General features: G+C 40.0%; 1 protein-coding gene across 10 annotated transcripts in view; it reads right to left on the reverse strand.

Moving 5' to 3' along the window:
• Positions 1 to 17805, reverse strand: part of DUSP16 (dual specificity phosphatase 16) — a 70309-nt gene that overhangs the window by 7973 nt on the left and 44531 nt on the right. For all 10 annotated transcript variants that reach the window (XM_054057982.1, XM_054058003.1, XM_054057942.1 and 7 more), the window contains 3 exons: positions 11929 to 12092; positions 4256 to 4415; positions 3435 to 3558 (listed from right to left, as the gene is read on the reverse strand). In XM_054057982.1, the coding sequence (XP_053913957.1) occupies positions 3435 to 3558; positions 4256 to 4415; positions 11929 to 12092 (448 nt within the window). The remainder of the gene's footprint in view (positions 1 to 3434; positions 3559 to 4255; positions 4416 to 11928; positions 12093 to 17805) is intronic.

Below are 17805 nucleotides of genomic sequence, written 5' to 3' on the forward strand. Positions count from 1 at the left end.
ACCCTCTTCACTATTTAAAGGGAAGAAGTCCCTTGTTCCTTCACCTCTCTCTTTCACGGTGCTGTTATTGTAGTGAGTGCTTCTAATCCTTTTTATTTGTCAGGCAGGTTACTCCAATACATGCTGACCTTACATAGCAAATGCCAGCAATTTCTGCTGCCCATAGGTATTGACGACCGATATGCTCATCAAAAAGAAAACCAGAAAGCACCAAATGCAGCATTAAAACAAAAACGCTCTCTCGAGTTCTGTAGGTGTTTAGCAGTAAAACACGAGTATTACCAAACCACTGGAGGAATTAACCTGGTTTCCCAGTCCTGTAAGAAGCAGCCTGCTGTGCACACACATGCCAACCTATGCACACACTTACATACATGGTTGAAAATGGACAAGGTGCAATACATACTTCGAATGTTTTCCCGAATCAGAACTCTAAATGTATGTAAGACCAGTATCAGAAGACACGTCATACACTTAGAAGTTAAATCCAAAAGCAATACTACTTACTTGTCCGATTTGCAACATAGCTAAATAACTACAGTACTACAGTATTCATTTTTACAAGCTCTACAACAGAAAGCAGCCCAAATCCTTCCTCCTTTTCTTTTTTTTTTCTTTTAAAAAGCTTTCCTGGAACTATGAAGGCACCAGATAACAAGGGAATTAACAAGGGAAGAAATCTTGAGGAGATAAATCTAATACAAGCACACATATAACCTATCACTGGGAAAATTAAATATTATTAAAAGCAAAAATAAACCTCTCTGGGATGTGTACAGATGGCGAGTGTGCAGTCATTAAAAACAGCATGAGGAAACCTCAAAGATGAACTTAAGCATATATGTATACACTAGCACAAAGGCAAGCAGGCACATGAGAAATACCAGACAAAACCAGCATTGAGTTCTTTTTTCTTAAAGCTGCCAAACAAAAACCAGTAGTAGAACAGTTGAGCTGACTCGATGACCTGAAAGATCAGACTGCGCAAAGTGATAGTGGAAACTTCCACCATGAAGTGCCAACACTGGCAAATGGAGAAAACTAGCAAGTTTCCTTAGAAGAGATTCTTTAGGTTGAATCTGGGGGCTTTTACTCCAGTGTAAGCCATTCACTCGCCAAGAATTCACACAGTCTTCATTCACTCTTCTCCAGTCAAAGCTAATTAATTGTACTTGTTATTGGAATTATTAAAAGCAAGACCCTTCTGGACAACACTGAAATTTCCAGTCTTTGTTCTGGTAGCCTCTCCCTTCCACTTTCTCCTCGTCTCACCCCAAAAGATTAGGCAGTCCTAAATTTAAAACCAGCTTTTTGAAAAACAAAAAGGGTCCATGAAAGTCTGCTGGATCCCCCCAACAAGTTTTAAGGCTCTGCAAACTTTTTCATTTCAAAATGCACACTCTTTTCTCCAGCTGGAAAACGTGCATATCATTTAATTTTGATGTTTTTTTCCCTTATATGACACAAAAGATTAAAAATGTTTTATTTCCTTGGGTTCTTTCACTTCAAGTAACAGTGTCACCTTTTGGTTTTGTGATAGTGTCAGACAAACATTTTATCTAATGCCTTTAATTAACTTAGAAGTATTTTTTCTTTCATGCTTTGCCAACAAGAGATCCCAAACCAATGAGCAAAATGTGCTGCGGGACCATCCTCACTAAGCCATATCAAAAGGAATATAGCAAAATGTAATCCAAAATTCAAAGCAGTTCTTCAGTATTAACAGTGCAAACAAAAAGAGGCCTAGGATGATTCATCCTTCACACTCCATTGACGCTTAGGATTAAGAAACAAACTAGAATTTAATGCAGAAACTTCATGCATGAATTTATAAGCAGCACTTCACAAGTTCCCTGAAACCTGTGCATTTTAGAATCGTTCAGTACCCTACAGCTCTAACCTTCAGACCACCAGTGCCTAAGACAAGGCACAGTTTTTCAGTGACTCAGGCTCATACCTTGTACAGTATCCATCCGCGTTCACCAATTCCTCCATATTATTTATACCTGAATAACTGAGTTTTCCCCTATGCCTCTTGGCAAAATACGTTTCGCCATACACATTGGAATTGCTGCATGACACCAAACTGTCAGCAGGCTCTACTAAAAAACTGCGGAAAATTTCTAAAGGCAATGGGAGGTGCTTGTCATCCAGGTGCGTCTCACAGGGACTTTTGTTCAATGCATCCATATTTATGTTCACCAGCTTAAAAGAAAATCCCCATGGAAATCACGCTCAACAAAGGAATATCAAAGACAGCTGGGGAGGCACTTTTCAGAAAGGCATGTAGTGATAACACCAGAGGGGAATGACTAAAGTGCGGGGGAAGATTTAGATTAGGCATTAGGGAGAAATTCTTCACTATGAGAGATTCTTCACTGGGCAACCTGCACTGAAACGGGTTGCCCAGTGAAGCTGTGGCTGCCCATCCTTGGAAGTGTTCAAGGCCAGGTTGGATGGGGCCTTGGGCAGCCTCGTCTGGAGGGAGGTTTCCCTGCCCATGGCAGGGGGGCTGGAACTGGATGATCTTCAAGGTCCCTTCCAACCCAACCCATTCTATGATCTTTCTGTCCTCATGAATGTTTTGGAGATTTGGAAGGTACTCCTCTCCACCCGCTTCACTGCAATTGTTCAAATTGCTTCTGCATCACCCACGTTATAGTGACACATCAGCTATGCCAACCTGCCATCATCTTCTGTACACCACAACAATGCACGCTGTTAAATGAAATGAAGAAGCCATGGTAATCTGCAATCATGCCACACGGAATCTAATAAAGTGTTGACAATCCAATTACAGAAACACGGGATTTGAAAGGTTAAAAAAGGGGGGGTGTGGTAGGGTGGTCCTACAAAAATTCTCCAGTGCCACAAAGAAGCAACACTTGAAATACTTTCCAGTGGAGCTTAATAGCAAGAAAGAAGCCTTCTTAATTCCTAGACATTTTACCTGCAGGCAGTTAACCTTAAGAGCATTAGCAAATACCAAACTGAAGTCAACAGCTCCAGCCTAGCAGTTGTCATAAGTGTGATTATAAATATCCTCACTTCTCTTTCTTTAACTCTCTGACTTCCATCCTCTGTCTGACTCACAAGATACTGTTGTATCTGTCGTATAGCTGTGTGTGTACATGTACATACACACAGACACATTTAATAAGTGGTCTGAATTCCATTTATTTTTCTACACGAAGCAAAGACCAACATCAGCATTTTACACGTGAGGAATTAATATTAGGTGTGTGATGTTTACACACCGCCACCAATTTGTTTATGGAGGAAGCCTACGTTTAAAACAAAAGTGTGCAGAGAGCAGTGAACTACCATTTAAAATAACGTCTCCTTCTACCATTGGTCATACAACCTTTTATTCTTTACCTTGAAAACAAGCCAAAAGACACAAGAATTAATTTGAAGGTAAGTTTTCTCCTTACCTGTAAGCTTCATCTAGGGACATATCCATTCTCTTCATGATGTATGCAATAGCGATTGTGGCAGAACGAGATATTCCAGCTAAACAGTGCACTAACACATGGCCATTTGATGCTTTTGCTTTTTCTGCACAGCAAAGAAATTGGCAAGTGTCACACTCGGCAGCATTATACCACAATGAAAAGTTTGCAAAGAAAGGAAGAACATTATTTAAAATTGTTCAAAACTTCGAAATAAACTGCTAATGGCAAATCTCACAGAAGCTTTAAACAAAAATCACTTATTTTCTCTAGCACTGTATAGCACTGAGTATAGAAAAAGCATGTGACCACACAGGAAACATACTGCAGTTACAGCACTCTGCATTTTAATGTGCACATAAACAACCCTATTTAGATGTCTGAGAAAGGTGATTGTTTCTAATTTTATATGCAAGTAAAAAGCAAGCATTCATGGCGGAACAATTTGGCAAGTTCAAATTTGGCCAGCTCACTTCTCAAAGCTGAAGAAAGGATCTATATGTCTGATTTTCTAATTCGCTCTCTGCAGACCCGTATCGGGCATCTATGAGGTTGCCAGAAAGTAAAGTTGTGCTCTTAAAAAGTGTCTTTGTTCCCTAAGTGCTGGAACACACAGTGGCAGGATCTCCTTACATTATTTTGCTTCTGTGCTTCTAAAATGATGGTCATCATGTACGTAGATCCTTAGGGTATTTTCATAGCACCCAAAAAGCACTCAGGTCTTCTCCAGGCAAAAAAGCAAAGCAGATACACAAAGGAATCCAGAAACTGCTCTAGAGAGAGAATTTAAGTTTTCTTCTCACCTATAAAATCGACTGATTTATCCAGCCAAGGCAAAATTTTCTCACAAAAGCTGTCATTCACAGGCACTCTCAGGAAATGGGATTCTGGAATAAAATCAGGCTTTGGACAAGTATTGCTGGCATTCAGTACATAGCAAATATCATTCTGCTGCATCAGCTCCTAGGAAAGAGAGAAAGATTAAGCCTAGAGAAGTCAAATGGTACCTTTGGCACATTACAAAGCTAAAATCCAAACTGAAATTCGTGTTGTAATTGCTCTAGCTGTATTCAGTGCATTCTTAGTGAAAAAAGACAATTCTCCAGCTTTTAATTCTTCAAACAACTTTTAATGAGACATCCCATGTGTCCGAAGAATGTATTGACTGCAAAGCCCATAAAAAATCACATTATCAAAGAACAGAAATAATGGTGGAATACCTTCTGCTACTATGAAGCATCAATTCTAAGAGAATGGATTTTTTGTTACTTTGGTTAAATTCTCACAACGCAAGCTGTCAACATAACCAAGCTCTTCCCACATGCAGTTCGCTGACTCGAATACATGTTTTCTGGATCACGTATCTAAGCCTGAGGCTGCCCCATCACAGTGCAGAACTCACTCAAAACTTTGAGAGAAAGAGCTGGGTAAGAGCTGAAGACCTTGATGCAGACCGTTTTCACACAACAGTAACTGCAGTTTTATACAAGTCCTACTTTCTGGCTTACAATTTAGTTGCTCATATTTCAGCTTTCAGTCTTTAGTCCTCTTGCATCTCAGAGATTATCACAGCAACAGGCAAAGAGATCCAAAGCCTAAGAGTCAACTGGGCTTTTTAAATAAGTCCATTTCCATGACTGCCAGTAAAAAAAGACACCTCTTTTCTGCACCTTGCCATACTCTTTGTATTTAGTCGTGCAAAGTAGTGTCTGATGCAGTAGGTACCACAGTGCCGAAACATGTGAAGCAAGTACTAGAAACCTAGAAATGGGTCTACCAATATCATCAAGTCTCCTGCAAGTAAGCATCTTGCCACAGAAAAGCATTTAAGCAGATCTGAGTAATACTGATCAAAAATCTTCTCTGGTTCAGATATGATTTGGCAGTAAGTGACACACATTAGTTCTCTCGGATAGTAGTTAAACTGAACACAAACACTGGAGAGCTTTTGGCCAGATTTCTGTGGAAACAGTCTGAAACTAAACTGAAACATAAAAAGGCCTGAAACATAACACCCCTGATTTTAATCCTTTTGCTTTTAAAGTAATTATACAAAAAAATGCAAAATTACAATAATCCACATAAGCAAGAGTAAGATGAATTCCTGACTCTGCAGATTTCAACTGGAGGTCCACCAGTATAAAAACACAGTCATAAAGCCAAATGGTCACTTCTCCCCGACAAGCATAAATAAGTTTTGGTGAAGAGAAACAAGGATATGGCTATTTAGCTGAAGAGCCAGAAGTCTTATTTTGCTCAAATTGGAGCTGTTTAATTAATGTTTGATATGTTGTATACAGGTACAACACCTGTAGGTTACAGTGTGTGTGTGGAAGGGATGAGTACACATAAATTAGAAACCAAAGGACTGCAGGGGATAAGGGAATCCACCTCAGTCATTTACAGAGGTTACTCTATACAACTGCTACTGGCTGCATTTCAAATAGAGAATTTACCTGAATTTCTGCTAGTGAGCTGCTCATTTTGTTTTCTGGAGCATAATAATCACCACCTCTGAACTTTCATCAACAGTCCCTCACATCAGCACATGCCTGAAGGTGTGGGCACCTTAAACTGATGAACGTACATTATATTGCAAATATACCTATCCAAGGGGAACAGGAGATGAACAGCTACTCACAAAGCAAACAATCAGAAACTGAATTTGCAGCAATGGTCAAAAAAGAAAAGGGGAGACGAGGCTTGATGTGTTAGAATACGTTCTCAGCCTCACTGCTGCTTACCCTGATAGTTTCCTAGGTCACACTTGCAGTAAATACCATCTTCTCATCAGTGACAACAAATTCCAATATATCGCTGACTTCTCCCTCTCCCATGCTTCACATCTCCCCAACCCAACCAGCAAGCTCCCTCCAGCCCTGCATTGCCCTTCATAGCTGACTTTGTCATACCTTCTTTTACCATATTTAGCTCTCACACGCCAATAGACCTGAAAATTCAAAAGCAGGAGTGCTGTAAGGAAGTAGAGGAATATTTGGAATGATCCAGAGAGGGAAGATATAAGGAATGGGGTTCTTGGCATGGAGGACTAGCTACTGCAGAACTGCAGTAACTTATATGTGGAAGGCAGACCTCTGAGACTCAACATCTCTTCCTTGCTGCTCCCCTGGGCTACACAGTTTCCCCCTCCCCAAGATCTTGAACATAAACTTTCATAAAAAGAGTATCTGCTTTAGGTCACTCAGTTGAAATACTGCCCCCAAACCAGCTCTCACTTGCTCTTGTCACTGCTTGAAGGTGAGCAAAGAACAACTGGAACAGCAGGTACGAACGCACATGCAGGATCACGAACAATACAATATTTAAAGAAGGGAGGTAATGAAGGTATCACTAACAAATGGGCTTCCATGATGCCCATTTTTTCAGAATATCACTAAGGGATGCTTGGAGAATGATGATAAGTTAAGAAGAAGAATAGAAAACCTTATTTATTTTTTTTTAAAGCATAAGTGCTGGTGGGCTGCACAGTCCAACCACCATGATTCCACAGTTATGCAAGGTTTCTGTTGTGGAATTGATTATTCAAATGGGAATAAGAAGGCTGCAGCCGCCAAGTCTGAAATCACTGAGCCAAAAAAACACCCAAAAATGTGTTAGTGCTTGTCTTTGAGACTAAGGCTAAAGAAAGAAGTTATGCTTCCTTCTGTTCTAAAGTATCAATCATTCCCTGTGCAACATGCTGCAATATAATAACCATAACAGTGCCTTCATTGTACAGCACCCAAGAGGAAGAAGTGAATTACGATGGGAGGAAGATCCAGAAATCCTAATACTAACAGCTTTGTGAAAAGAAGGTAAATGCTCTTTTGTCAGCTTATTTACATTTTATGACTTGTTTAATCTGAAAATTAATGGCACCCTAAAATGTTATTTTGTTCCAGGAAATAAAATCCAGGTCTGGAAGAAAAGAAAAAAGAATAATTATGTAAGCAGCAAAGTAGAAAGTTTTACAGTTTAAATACTGGTACAAAACACGAGATGCAAGTAGGAGGCTCATTCAGGCCCATAACCACAGAATTTAGTTTGTCTTTCACAGAGTGACAAAGATCTGTAAAAGTAAGTATGCTCTTGCAATACTACCAATATATCACACTAAGACCCCCAAAAGTGACATGAATTTTTCCATTAGAACTTTTATGAAGAACTTTTTAGTATTTCAACACTGCAAAAACAGAAAAAAAAGAACATTATTTCAACACTGCAAAAAAAAGTGTTTTCAGAATTAAGCATTTAGAAAACCCGTAAAGCAAAAATACAAAGAATCCCTTAAGACTTTTCTGAATTACTTATGAATTTTGCTACAGCACACAAATCCAAGCAGTCATATTTGCATGTCTTTCATAAATAAAGCAATATCAACAGAGGTATCAAAGGCAAAGAGTGTTAGTATTCTTAAAAGGTCACGAATACAGATTGTCCTGCAACAAGACAAGCACTTCCCTACCTGTTCACACAGAGCTAAGCTTATAAAGATCCTGAAAAGATAAGCTCACCTTGATAATACATGCTGAAAATTTACATCTTTAACTCATCAGGTTGAACAGTAGTGCAGATAAAGAGTTCTTTTTGCAGATGTTTGAGACAATTTTTAGAGAAACTGGTATGTCTGGTCAATGGAAAGCATCATGGGAACTTGCAGATAGCATTTGATGGCAAAATATACAACTACATCTTAATAGTTTTGGGAATCTTCTAGAATTGTTCAGAAAATGACTTAAAAAAAACCCCTGGACTTGAATAAGAACTACGCCACCCTCCCATTCTAATCTTAACAGAAAGTTGACTTCTTGTACCCAGCACCCAACAAAGCAGCAAGGCCATTAAACCAGAGCATGCAAATGTTACCACTTACCAGCTCCTGGACTATCCTAACAGAGTTTTACTACTTATCTTAGTTTTTGTTTCTCACCCTCTCCTTGTGAATGTTCTTCGTGTCCCAGCTTTCTTACCATGTATTGGCATTTCTGGGCACTTGTGGTAGTAAGAGCCATTCTCTGTGCTCTCCCTCAATACCCCTGGTGTAGGACCCAGGCTTCCCCAGCACCAAAGTGAGCAGCAGAGCTCTGCCAGTCATGTTTCTAGCACGCTGATCTCCAGCTACTGCTAATTTTGAGTTGAATCAAGGAACTGATTAAGTTCAGGAAACTGAGAACTGCTGATAGCTGGGAAAACATTGAGTGGGTTCTAAGAGGCAGAAATTGTAATTTGTTCCCACAGCTTCTTTAGGTTAATAAAGGTATCAATATTAGAGATGGAAGCCGTTTCAGATTTTCCACAGGGAATTGCCAAAACTGAAGACTTAAGATAAGCTACAAAGACACTAAGGTCTACTTTGGTGCATCAAACAATCGACATGCTCAGAATAAAGTATTGTGTCATAGTTTAGTCCTTAGCTGGCAGCTAAACATCATGCAACTCTTTCTTCACCCTCTCCACCTGCTGGGATGGGGAGGAGAATAGGGAAAAAAAGGGAAAACTTGTGGGCTGAGATAAAGACAGTTTTAATAGTACAGTCAGAGATGATGATGTTGCTGCTGCTGCTGATAATATCATCGTCACCACAGAAGTAAAAGAATATGTTAAAATACAACAGCTCACCACCAGATGACTAGCCCATCCCAAGCAGCAATTTCAGTGAGTGCAGCAATAGTAGTGAGCACAGACATCACAGTGAGTGAGGAGAGAGCAGAACGCAGAAAACCAAAAATGAGAGTTCAGATCACTTCACTGCCCCAAACGGTCAAATTCCCATACTGAGCCTAGTGTTATGGTATGGAATGTGCCACTGGCCACCTGGGGTGAGCTGACCTGGCTCTGCACTAGCAAAACACAGGAGGCTGAAAAATCCTTGATTTCTTAGCAACAACTTAAGACACCAGCCTATGATCAAGAGTCTTATACTAAATCAAGCAGCTGCTGGGAAGAAAATTAACTCTATCCCAGCTGAAATCAGGACACAGTGCCTGCTGTTTCTTCAAAGTAGGATGACAGAGGTATAAGCAACAATTAGATCTGAAATTGTAAGATGTGTTTTTGTCCTTAAATGGGTAAGAAACCTAACAGATGCCTTAGTCCTCTATGGAGGAACTTCCAAAAGATTCACTGTCACGGATAACACCAGGCAGTAAGACCTTACTGAACTTGCTGTGGATTTGAAGCTGTCATTTTTGTGGTTCTCCATAGAAAAAAACAGGATACACAGCAATACTTGATTGTAACTCCCCAGAATATTGGAGGAAGTATAAACCTGATCAACTGCTGGGTTTCCTGCAGTAATTCTAAAGTACCTACAGCACAGTAGTTACTGCAGTTTTAGCCTCCTCTGGCTCTATAATGAAATTCCTGACTACTGCTATAACTTGGATTCCTTTCCCGTTGAGGCACACACACACTGTGCCCAACACCTATTCATAGGCACCAATTTACTGCAAGGAAAGGGAACAGCCTCTTTCACCCCTCTGGGATTATTCACCACTTAAGAGCCACAGCACTGGAGCTCCAGTCACACCCCAAACAAAGCAACTCATCCCAGGTCCTGGAGGAGAACAAGTTGCTCCCTCACCCCCACTGTGACCTAGGACAGCGCTTGCCATTCATAGATGGGAACAAGCAGCATAAAAGCATCTTTCTAAGACTCCACCATGTAAAGCACAGCTTTTATTTTTTAATTACTTAGTTCCTGCTACCTTTTGTCTACGTGCTGCAAATTACTGTTGTGGTAGGAAAAGTAATAAGCTGCTTTGACATCCATCATAAGCGAATCAAGTTTCAATTGCCGACTTGCTGCCTGACAGTAGAGACATGGAAGATTTTAAAGGACAAAATTAATACACCGACTGCTGACTATCCTCCATGGAAAAGATTTTCATGTGTGCAATGAAAAAAGCACAATTACCTTCTACATGATTGCTTGCATGTCAAAGACTTCTTTAAAACAACTGTGAAGAATCCAAAAATAGCCTATTAATGGCCTGGGATGGAGTAAAAGTAGAAGAAACCAATGAAAATGATGGCCAAAGTATATGAATTTGATCCAGTTACAGAAATTTATTAGGATAATGTTTCTGTCTTAAGCTTTATACATGGCTACAAACCATACACATAAGCCTTGCACATAATTAAGGCAATACGTTAGGGTCAAGCACTCCTCCTCTCTCCTCCATATACGAATTTAATGCCAACTTATGAAGGCTATGGGAAATTCAACTAATAAATAGGACTGTCAGACAATACGGGAGACAAGAAGGCATGTGCAGCAGAAGTAATAAACTTGTGAAGGGAGCCAGGATGTAGACTGTAAGCAATATAAGTTGGTCTCCTCATGGAGGCAAACACGCATACAAACATCTGTTGATATACAGAGGAATATAGACCTGTAGCAATTTGAGAAAAACTCTCATTTTAGACATAGTGATAGAATGATAGACCAGTCCAGCACCCTGCAAGTGCCATATTTGATAATTTTGCTGACTATTTTAAGAATACCAAAATATCCTGGGCTATTCTTTAAGAACAGAAATTATTAAACGCACATGTATTTAGAAACAGTAAAGGTTCTTAGTGCAATACTACCATAAAACCTCATTTTAAATTACCTCACTGATTGTCCAGGTCTGGACATTTTATTAGGTGTACAAAGATTTGTTTGCAGTAGTCATAAAATCATAGAATAGTTTGGGTTGGAAGGAACCTTAAAGATCATCTAGTTCCAATCCCCCTGCCATGGGCAGGGACACCTCCCACCAGACCAGGCTGCCCAAGGCCCCATCCAACCTGGCCTTGAACACCTCCAGGGATGGGGCAGCCACAACTTCCCTGGGCAACCTGTGCCAGTGCCTCACCACCCTCTTCATGAAGAAATTCCTCCTTATGCCTAGTCTAAATCTGCCCCTCTCCAGTTTATACCCATTGCCCCTAGTCCTATGACTACAAGCCTTTGTAAAAAGTCCCTCCCCAGCTTTCTTGTAGGCCCCCTTTAGGTACTAGACCCTACAATTCATGTCACTACAATTCATGGTATTTAAGTGTTATTTTTTCCAGCACTTGAAGGAAATACTAAAAAACAATCTTCCTTGGTCCTACATTGATATATTAACACCCAAAACTTGTCAAAACAAACCTGTCAGAGTTATATGCAGGAAAGTACCTGAACTGGTACAACGGCAAATTTGATAGTTGGCTGTTGGTTGACAGGTTACTCAGGAAGGCATCATATCATCTTCTCAGAGATGAAGGAGAGAGGAAACCAAGTTTCACATTACATGACACATAGATTAATTATATGGTCTGCATATCATTAGCTCTCACATAGCTTTCCAGGGCTTATGTACAGACAGTGATTACGTACTTCAGATGTTTTATAGCTGTAATGATGCAGTATGATAGAAGCATGGATGAAGACACATGGAGATTATATACTCATCCATATTAACATCATGACACACAGAACACTCACCTTGTTGAGCACATCCCGCTGACACCCAAGATAGAGATGAGGCAGGATCCTGGTTGGGCCAACGTTGGAGACAGGTAGGCAAGGTTGAGAAATGCAAGTAGGAACAAGCGTGGATTTTCCTTCACAGAGACCAGGGAAAGAGCTGGAGAACTCAGCAAATCCACCTGTGAGAGGAATAGTACATATTTAATCTACATTCAGTGGTGTAGGCAACGATGCCCATGCTAATTCTTGGAAAGCAGTATTTGTTGTGTGAGGTGGGCAGTTGTGAAGGGGCAACAGGAATGCCTTAACTGTACATGTGCCTCTTCCAGAGGAACCATGACTGTATAGAACCATCCACCAGCAGGCAAGGCCTGGCTGTATATTCCCACTCCATCTGGACAGTTTATTTTTCTCTCTCTCCATTCCTCCGAATTTTTTTAATGCTTCTTCCCATTCTTGATGACAGGTGGAAGTGAGACTTCAAAAAAAAGCCACAACATTCACCACACCAAAAGCTCACACACCTTTCCTTCTCCACCCCAGCAAGCAGTTTTCTAAACACCTCCTTCTCCTGTCTTAGGGCTATAATTAGACTTCACTACAAAAACGTCATGTGTACTCAACTTAGTAAAAGAATCAAGATGTGGTTATTAAGGTTTGCTTTTAAAATCCTACGTTCTTATTTTTAATTAATTATTTTTATATATATTAATGTATATAAGATCATAGTATATAATTAATATATTTCATCCAACACACTGGAAGAATCTTCATCTTCAAAATCACACCAAGCCAAGTCTTCTCCATCTCAAGCGGGGGACGTGAGGCAGAAGTGGGAATACAGGGGACTTTTTCCAGTCTTGGACACCTCTAGCAAATCAACAAGTCTCCAGACCCAGACCCAGACTGCTAGCTTGTTCTTCATCTGCACCAGTTACTAGGCCCTACCCCTATAATGGCCCCAAAGCCCATCTTCATTACCATTTCCCACCGCCGCACTAAACTCAACTCCTCAGGAAAACTAAAATGGAACGACTGATAACACAACTAATCCACCTAAAATCCTCGTGGCCATCAAAAATGCTCCTAGGCTGTTTCCCTATCAGCACAGCACTGCTGCTATGGAACAGGAAGGGAATAAAAAGTGAGGCTGATGCTACTCGAGACACATAAACAACACAGCTCAAGCTCCATTTCTTTTTCTTTCTTGGCAAGTTCCCGGCTTCCCTTCAATCACAAGGGTCGCATTATAAATCTGTGCTACCAACTGTGGTCCAACTGGCCTTACCCACAGTCAGAAAACAAGACCAAAGAAACTTCCAGCAATGAACTTCTACTTTAGTGACTAAACACGTTCTCACAAAAGTCAGCCAGCTTTTTCCAAGCTTAGCTAAACCCCAAGCTCAACTCATTCTTCATCTTCATATCTTCATCATATTTCATCTTCACAAACTAGTCTGAAGGAGAACCAGAGGCGGCTGCTGAAACCCCTATGTTATAGGCTTATCTTGACTGTTTTCACTATTTAACAGCCAACTAGTAAGGGTGAAAGTCCCAAACCACAGTGAAGGTCCCCAGCTATTTCCTCACATTAAAGCATTAACTTGGTATTAGTATCAGTAGTGAACTGACTTGTAAAAGAATTAAATCAGTGACTTGTTTCAAATATTCATCTATCTTTCCTGCCGTTTTCTGTAACCATTTCAGAAAAGTTAGTAGCTTTTCAACAAATGTGGCTTTGATTTATGGCACTCACAATAGGAAAAACACGTGTAGATCAGCGTATGTTGGAAAATTGCTTTGAAAAAACCAAAACCAAACAAAACTCATACCAACAGAATACACCCCTGTATGCAACCTGCTAAATTACCGATTTATTGTAGTGCAACAAACATACTATCAGGGGGTTGGAACAACAACATCCATGCCTACAATCACTGGAGTGCTATGCCATTATGAGAGCAACTTCTTTTCTAAGGAACTGTACCCACCGCTACTTGCTTGCACTGACTTACAAAATCTACCTACTTTTAAAAATATATAGATAGCTATATTAAAAAAAGTAACAGCACCTAAAGATGTATACACAAAAATGTATTTATTTCACATGTGTCCGTTTTCTAACACAGATTATGGACCCCATAAGTCCCAAGAGCTGAAGTGTATGCATCAGAAGCCTATCAAAAAAGTGCTTTAAGCATTCAGACTACCTGCACACTTCTGCTGTAACCAAAGCAGATCACCCTCAAAAAGCAAACTTCAAACATTTGGAAAATGAATTTAGTGTACAGGTGGGAATGCAGAACAGAAAACTGACCCTTATAGAAAGACAGGACTGGATTGGTTTTAAGTTCCATAATTTGAAGATGATCTTTGCAGCAAGGCAAATTCCACCTTTGGATCTCCTTACCTGCCTCAGCTGGCGTAGGACTATTGGCAGCATGGTGCAGTTTGTTTTAGTAAGAGAAAGTATGCTTTTCTTCTGGAGCTAGTTTCTAAATAACACCCTTCTCCCACCCCTGCTCTAGCCTCTGCACATCATAAATCATTCACAACAGCATGTTGAAAAAAATCTACAGGTCATTAACAGAGCTACTGGTTTAATAAAGTTTCACTGAAATCTTTGATAAATGTAACTGGGCCCTGGAAATAAGTGAGTGACAACTAACTCCAAAATATTCTCTCCTAAATAGCTCACACAGTTTTTCTGTACTCTTGACGGTGAAGGCGAGCTAGAACAGCTCTCCTGACATTCAACAGCATGAAACCACTTCTTATCTATGTGAATGTTACGGACAGAGAAAGAAGGAAACGGAATAACTTGATATAGGTATAATACATAAACTATAAAATTTCACTTTTGTGAATTCCATCCCCTCCCTTCAGCAGGCTTTTGAAGTTTTTCACTCTACTTTTTCAAATACTGATGAATTAAATGGAAGACTCTTCCATCAACACTCATGCAATAGTTACATTACATTGAAAATCTTGATGGTCAAACAGCATAACAATACATCTCCTTCTTCAGTTTTAAATAGGCCATTGCTTCTGTCATGACTGCACAGATGTAAGTCACTGTATCCTTTGGCTGGTGGCAAGTACCTAACAGTACTCCAGTCTGCCTTACTTGCATAATAGGCCCTACCCAAGTCTAAAGTAAAAATCTTAAGGGAAGATGATTTCCATCATTATGGGAGCAAACTAAACCAATATGAGATGGAAATTATTTCAGACTTTACTATATTTTCCAGCATCAAAGTAAGAGATAGCAAAGAAGCAGGGGTAAATTGTGATGTTCAGTTTGTTGTCCTTTATGTTTCACAGACAAAAGAAAATTCAATTAATTATGTTCTGCTCTAATTGTAGATGATCCATCACAAGACTGCAAAGTTCTTTAATGGTCCCAAGGTAACTCAACTGCTTGCATAGGCAGCCTGTTGAAATGAACGGGCTAGTCTAAACGATTTTGGTTTCAACTAAGTGACAGGCATCCCCTGGCTGTGGCACATTTAGCAAACAGCAGTGCTGTACATGTTCTAGTGCTGACTTGTTCTGTTCACTTCTCACACAAGAGTTTCTACAAAACCAAAAACTTTCAGTGGTTTTGCAGCCTAAACCCTTGCGTGTGGCAGACAACCCAACGCCTCCCCAGTCTTTACAGCACAGCCCACATTTCTTGCTTACAAGTCTCCACAGCCATTAGCAGAAATTTGGCAGGATCCTGCAACCTACTCAATTATCCTGTTGCTATGGTTCCTCAAAGTGGTGACTACAGATTTTTCTTTGATCAAGACATCACCGTCTCCTAACCGCTATTGTGATTGCAAAGTTATGATAGTTAAAGGAATCTTGGTATTGCAAGTTTCAGCTCCCTTCTCAGCCAACTCAGTCAACAAAACAGGGCCAAAGCCAGAAAGGATAAAAAAGTTTCAGCAAACTTCTATGATAAAAGTTATTGTTTCTTACAGATTCATTGCATAAATCCTTGTATAAATGAAACTCCCTACTAACTTTCCCAGCCAACAGGAAAAGGAGAGAAAGAGAAGGTGGAATCAGGTGGCAACAAGTGATAGCCAGACAATAGTGTTTTGGGAAGAGGTACGATTCGTTAAGGGAATGGAATCCATCCAGATCCTTATGACTATTTAGTTTAACTTCCATCAGAGAAAAACCCTAAATTAATACAAAGGAACAACTGCTGAGAACCACGAGCATTTACATCAGCTCATCTCTGTTATTTCATAACGAAACATACCAGGAGAATTCCTCCATGCTGCCAGTTGCCATGCCACAGTTGTACAGACAGTAGCTCTCTAAACCACTACAGAGGTTTACAAGTAAAAGGCTAGTTAAGCCCTAAGCTCGTGATTTGCACTTAATACAGAGCCATGAAGTGCATGTAACATTTTACTAGCTTTACACAGTGTTCAATAAAACCGATCCAGTTAAACGACACCATAATAGGATATAAATTAGACAGGATGGGTAGAAATGGTAGATGTTTCCTATGCTCCTTTCACATTATGCTGGTTTCTATTCTTCCTCCCTGTCTTTCTATTTCCTTCAAATGAGTCAAACTATTTACAGATGTGACCAACCAAAATTAGACAAGACATTTTCACAGGAAACAGAATAATTCTGTATTAAAAACTAAAAGTGTTTTTCTTTGCTTATAGAAGATCAACTACTCATCAGACTGATTTGGTATGGGGAAGAGCAAAAATAGGCAGAAACCAATCAACTAAAAAGTAAGTTTTCAAAATGCAAGTGTTGTTCTTCATTCATATCAACACACATCCTTTATGCGTTACCACAGGTTACCCAGCTTCGGCTTCAGGATATTGCGGCTGGTTCAGTGAAATTTTGCTTTCTACAGAGCAGATCAACATCTGCATCTACCCAGCACACCTCACCCATCCATCAGCCCAGTACCTGCTTTGCTCTCCTGCCCTCTGCCTCCCCCTAATACTTTTCCTTTTCTGCAGGGCACTGGAAAGAGAGAAGAACACAATTTTCTGCTCCTACCAGCTTTCAAAGTTCGCCTTGAGCTGCTCTCTGCAGCTCACATGACACACTGCAGTAACTGGGCTGTTGGCTGGTTGTAAATACCAACTAATATGTTAGGCAAAGATGCCTGTTTCAGTGACGTCTCCCCCATCCATTCATATTTAATGTCTTTCCTTTGCATTCATATTGATGTTAGCACAGATGTTTCCTCATACATTCATCTTACGTCTGAACTTGCACATATATTCATCCTATGCATTTAACACACCAGAAAAGCAATCATGAGGTAATATTAATACCACTTTAAAGTTGCTTTTAAAATGACTGTTGAAACAGCCAATTCTGTAATTCCTTACTGTTCTCAAGTGTATGCACAGATCTGCACCTGTAGTATCATCCTTAATCATCTAGAGACAGCCGCTTTCGCAAATCAGGCAAATGCATACTGATGAAATGCAGAAAAGACAGAGACCTGACTGCACTTCAGAGAAGAGGTGGTGTAGGTCGGGCCTACAACTCTGCAGTGAATGGGAAATAAGAAAACGGGACCTTCCGTGTCCGGTGTAACTTGCTTTTTGTATATAACTGTCCAAGTATGGAGACAACTCCTAGAAAGATGAGAGCTCCATGCATGTAAAAATTCTAACAGTAAAAATCTAAACCATCAGGCTTACATTGCATTTGTTCCAGGAGGATTTCTTACACTACTTCTTTCTAAAGACAGTCATGAAATGTAACTTGGAATGGAAGAAAGACGAGAAAACAGGTGTTCGCATCACTTCATGTGTTTCCTATAAGACTCTTGGCTAAAGCTTTATGGAGAATGCCAGCAATTGCTTGTCACGCCCAGAGTCTGGCAGCAAACCTGAGGTGATGGGAAGAAAA

Source organism: Cuculus canorus, chromosome 1 (genome assembly GCF_017976375.1).
Source record: "Cuculus canorus isolate bCucCan1 chromosome 1, bCucCan1.pri, whole genome shotgun sequence".
Taxonomy (NCBI): Eukaryota; Metazoa; Chordata; class Aves; order Cuculiformes; family Cuculidae; genus Cuculus; species Cuculus canorus.